Genomic DNA, 5,000 nt, shown 5'->3' on the forward strand with positions numbered 1-5,000 from the left:
AGCGGTGGTGAGTCGAACAGCATCACCTCGGTACCCTTGAGGACGAGGAAGCGCGGCTTGTAGCTTTGCCACGAGATGTGATTGTTGATGACGCCCTCGTTCACCCAGCCCATATACTCGATCCGCTCGCCGACCGGGAAGTTCCGGTTGAACAGCTTCATCTGGCGAAGGGATTAACGGTGGAACAGGTGAAATGACGAAGGGATTCTTGGAAAACAAACTTTTTCCCTCCCCACCGGGGGGAACTTACCTGCAGATTGGTCAGTCCGACCACATTGTCGGTGATGTACTTGAGCCACTGGCTCAGGATGGCCAGATCGTCACAGTGGATGATGCCGGTCGTGGTACCGTTCAGTCCTCGCACCTCGAACGCATTCGGCCGAAGCTTGTCCGTACCGTAGATGTACCGCGTAACGTACGCCATCATCAGTGGTACTGGTAGTGGCAGACGTGGTGGTGATGATTGATCACGAATGGCAGATTGCCCCGGAAAAAGAGTAAAGGCCATTATCATCATCATCAAGCAATTCACCGTCACCGGCGGAGTTGGGTTGAGCCAGCTTACCGGACACCAGGTCGATCCATCGATTTTCCGGCTCCGAACTGATGGACACCGGTCGGCTGCTGTTGACCGATTTCCAGTTTTCGTCCGCCTTCAGCTCGGCACACGTTGCATCGTTGTCCGATTCCGGGGTCTCGCGGCTCACTGGAAAGGGGGTGGCGGTGGCGGTGGCGGTGGCGCGGCCATTTTCGGTAATAAAATGAAATATTAAATTTCGTCGAACTCTCGCCACTCTATGACGTTCCACGCTGCTGCTGCTGCTGCTGCTGCATGATGGATGGAAGCGAGTCCAGGGCTACTAGCTCACCGCGGCCTTCACACCCGTTGCCTAGGTTGCACCCTCCAAACGGTCTTAAGTAAACGTTTGTTCTCGCTTCGTTTGAAGTGCAGTTCGCGGAACACACTTCACGCGGAACCAGGAACGATAATTTCATCTCAAAACTGCACCCCCGGGAACCGGAACCCGCGCCAGTGGCATCCTGCCCTCTCTCTCTCTTTCTCTCTCGCCTTTTTTTCCACTTCCACGAGCCTCTCTGCTCTCTAACTGCTCTCCAAATTGTTCTCCTTACCAAGCAACCGACCAAGCGAGTTACCGTGGAAACGCGTTCCAGCCGCCGCCAGTCTTGGCATCTCGCATCCCGAAGTCGAGCATAAAAGGACATGGCGCAACCGGAGTGCAAAATGGGGCCGGTTTTTTTTTCGGTGGGGAATTGGTGGGAGGAGAAGATGGAACAGAAATTCAGGACACTCGAGCAACCACCAGCACCACCACCACCACCACCACGGTGCAATGGTAAAGCTCGAGCGAGAAGAGTTGGGCTCATTTTCCACTTTGTTTTTGTTGTTGTTGTTGATGTGCGCCCGCGCGTTCAGCATGATTTGACTGACCCCGGGACTGCGATAAAAAGTATTTTCCCGCTTCCATCCATATCCGTGTACCGGCAGAAAAGGCGGAGAGAGAGAGAGAGAGAGAGAGAGAGAGAGAGAGGCACTACTTACATTGTTTTTGCAGGAATGGTGTCGCCGCTCGGTAGTGCTTCACCGTCAGGACGACGATGTCGCCCGCGTTCCGCAGGATGTTGACCGCGTCGTCGTGCGGACAGGCCGTAATGTATTCGCCGTTCACCTACAAAGGGCGAGTGAGAGAGAGAGCATTAAAAGGGGATGGTTGCGAGTGGAGGGATGTTTTTGCATAACAAAACGAATTTCGTAGCCACACACACACCAAAACGCCAGTGCCCAGCGTTGACCTCAAATTTCCCTGGAATCCTCCATCCCTCACCGCCACCGCCGCCGTGAACTTGTGCAAAACTGATGCTGACTACTTCCGGCTTTCCGTTTCCCGGAGCTATCCCCTCGTCACTTTCAGCAACAGAAACCCCTTCTTCAAACCCCATTCCTGTATCCTCGCCCGATCGATCATTGGGAGCGACTGGGCCCTGGGCAGAACGGAAGTGTAGTAAGTTGTGGCACCGGTGGAACATGAAGCACCGCAAGCGGGAGAAGATAAAACACCCGATTGCCCGGGGCATAACATAAAACATAAATGGCGTAGCGCTAGGCGAATGGAATCTAATTAGGAGCACGGCTCTCGGAACTTTCTGCCATCTAGCCATGGTCCTGGCGGGTAGCGTTTTTTGCAGACTCCTCTGACGCATCGAGCGGTTCGTTCGTGACGCCTTTAGCCCACGAAAACCGCACTCCATGAGGTCAGAGCGATGAATGAATGTTTTTTTCAAATGAAAAGGCCAAACCACAACACATCCTGCTATCCGGAATCTGGTCTACAGTTTTTTTCTCCAGTGGCTACCTGTATGCACGATCTGTTCCTGACCGAAAGGCCTGGCATCAACATACACACACACACATACACAACCCGATTAAAAATTAAAAATAAGGGATTCAGATAGTATCCTATCCCGTCTGATGGATGCTGTTGAACCCTTCCCGGTGGATGGACATGTACCGGTGTACCAGCCGAAGGCAGGTTCGATGGATGAAAACGGGGGATTTTTTCTTCTTTGTTTTCATATAAATATGATGCCCCGGGAACATGACCACAGTAACAGTAGCAGGAGCAGCTTCCGTTATGCTCCGTTCCAGACCAATCCCAACTCAATTAATAAGCGGTAAAATGGCCACAGCGTATCGTACATGTCAAACGATGGCCCCCCGATGCGAGTGATGTCACTTTGTGGTTGGCGCGGCAAATGGAGCATTCAACCCCCCCGCCCCGGGCCGGGAATCGGTCGCGCGTCCGCGCTGGTCGATTGTGTGTGGTCGGAGCGATGTCCTTCGGGTGCAATCATGCTGTCACACATTCGAACGCGCTAACTTAATTAAACTGTTCGCAGCATATGTGCTCGCCAGGGTGGTGGTCGCAGGACATCCAGCAGGATATACGGCCACCAAGGACCATGGTTTCATTTGTGTTACGCCGGAATAAAATGTCGACCAAAATCGACACGACACACACAGGTCAGGTGGACTCGAGGGACACGGGGATAGACGAGAGATCGCTAGCCAGACTACAGGTCCTGTCGATTGATTGATGAACAAACAGAAGCTCACTCGACAGCGGCAAGGATTAAGGTGGCGAGCAGATGGGAGTCACAAATGCCACAATCGATCTTACCTTTTGCCTTAAATCCCCTGATGGAAAGTCAATAGAAAAAGGTATCCTGCTCTGGTTCGAACGATACTTACAAGTCAACTACGTCGATACCATGAGACGAGTGACGAACTGGTGGGCATTACAAGCTCAACATGGGTAACCCATTAACAGGTAAGCCCGCTCGTAAAAGGTAAGCTACGGATTGTCCTTGCAGACGTTGAGCGGAAGCGGAAAGTGGTCTACTTTATTTAATCCTGCTGCTTCAGACAAGCAACCCATTTCCGTGAAAAAACCTGGAAGCCAAGAGTGGAGCTTTCCTTCTGGTTCATTCATTCCACCTTCCGCCCCAGTGCGGGAAAGTTTTCTCGTTCGCTCGCCGGTACCAAGCACACCAAGTACAATATGCACCATGATGGCCGATTTGGCCAACAGGAATGGGTCAAGCGTTGGGATGAGAGAGAAGGATTCGGTTTTAATTTGTCATTCCCAGGCCGCGCGGTAACTCGACCGTGTCATGGAATTCGAAAATGTTCTTTTAATTAATTTGTACAAAGTCGTCGTCCTCGAGTGCGCCAGTTTGGAGTGGCAGCCAGCCAGCCAGCCAGCCAACCGGCCAGGTGAAATGGCGCGGTGTAAATGGAAAATCCCGTTCCGAAAGGACGAGCCCTGGACGAGCCGAGCTGTTGAGCTTTCAGCGACAGATGACCCAGTCAGTTGCTAGCGATTGCGATGCCACATTCAGCATCGCGCCGGTAATGGAATGGCACCATTGCAGGCAGCAGGATTAGGAGATGCCTCACTGCCTTGTGCCCTCCTTCCCCCACAAAACACCCCAAAAAGGTAGCACAGAGAAACAAAGACTCGTAAGAGGCCCACGGAAATGCCTAATGTTCGTTCTGTATTTGAAAACAAATGGAAAAAAGGTGAAGGAAATCTGCAAACGACTGGCAGATAAGGAAGAGCAGGGTTTTTTTTTTGCGCCACCACACGATGTCCTCTCGCCTTTCTCTAGCCCGCTCTAGACAGCGAACGGACGGACGGAACGCCGGAGAGCAGAAGATTCCGTTAAGGCAGTTTTATGTTTTGCTAACGCAATTACGCCATGATTTGGGCACCGAGTTTTCACTTCCACTGGGATGTTCCATATCTTCTTTTTCTGCTGCTACACCTTCTACCCCTCTTTGGTCATAATTTCTCGCTTGTCTCCTCCTCCCAAGGGGACTCTCATGAATATTTTTCCATTTTCTTCTTTTCTGTTAAACAAAAAGCAGTTCACAGGTTTAGTGTTTCCCGGGGAGGCGAATGCGCCAGTATAAACATGTTCCAGGGTCTCAGTATCGGTAGTAGGAGCTCCCCCTCTCCCGCCTTCCCCCAAAAACCACTCACCTTGATGATGGCATCGCCGACGAAGAGCTGACCTGTTGCGTCGGCCGCCTGGTCCTTGTAGATGCGCGAGATCAGTATCGGCAGCTTATGCTCGGCGCCTCCCTTTATGCTCAGCCCGAGACCGCCCACCTTCTGCCGGGTGATCTGCACCATGCGTTCCTGTGGAATAGTATGACAGAGCACAGTACGGAAGTCGAACTTTAATCTACGCTTTAACAACGAATTTCGATGGCTTTCAGTTCGGTGGCGATTCTCCGACTCGGCGTGATTACCGTAGAACCGCTGCTCGGACTGATGTGTCTAATGGGCGCTAACAAGAGACCCCCCGGGCGATAACCCTTGGAGAGGGACCATTCCGGTAGCTTCCCTAATCTGCCCGTTTGATGTCATGTCGGGCCCGACGATGAAACTTAACAATGACCTAATTCATCGCGTCTC

The 5,000-nt window shown here is 52.1% G+C and overlaps 1 protein-coding gene across 2 annotated transcripts in view; it reads right to left on the minus strand.

Annotated features, from left to right (window-relative positions):
* LOC125957758 (gamma-1-syntrophin) overlaps window positions 1–5,000 on the minus strand; it is a 40,888-nt gene that overhangs the window by 6,350 nt on the left and 29,538 nt on the right. For both annotated transcript variants that reach the window (XM_049690657.1, XM_049690656.1), the window contains exons 5-9: window positions 4,563–4,721; window positions 1,562–1,688; window positions 566–706; window positions 251–435; window positions 1–161 (exon numbers count right to left, since the gene is read on the minus strand). The exon at window positions 1–161 is cut by the window's left edge and continues 223 nt beyond it. In XM_049690657.1, coding sequence (XP_049546614.1) covers window positions 1–161; window positions 251–435; window positions 566–706; window positions 1,562–1,688; window positions 4,563–4,721 — 773 coding nt within the window. The remainder of the gene's footprint in view (window positions 162–250; window positions 436–565; window positions 707–1,561; window positions 1,689–4,562; window positions 4,722–5,000) is intronic.

Source organism: Anopheles darlingi, chromosome 3 (assembly GCF_943734745.1).
Source record: "Anopheles darlingi chromosome 3, idAnoDarlMG_H_01, whole genome shotgun sequence".
NCBI classification, from domain to species: domain Eukaryota; kingdom Metazoa; phylum Arthropoda; class Insecta; order Diptera; family Culicidae; genus Anopheles; species Anopheles darlingi.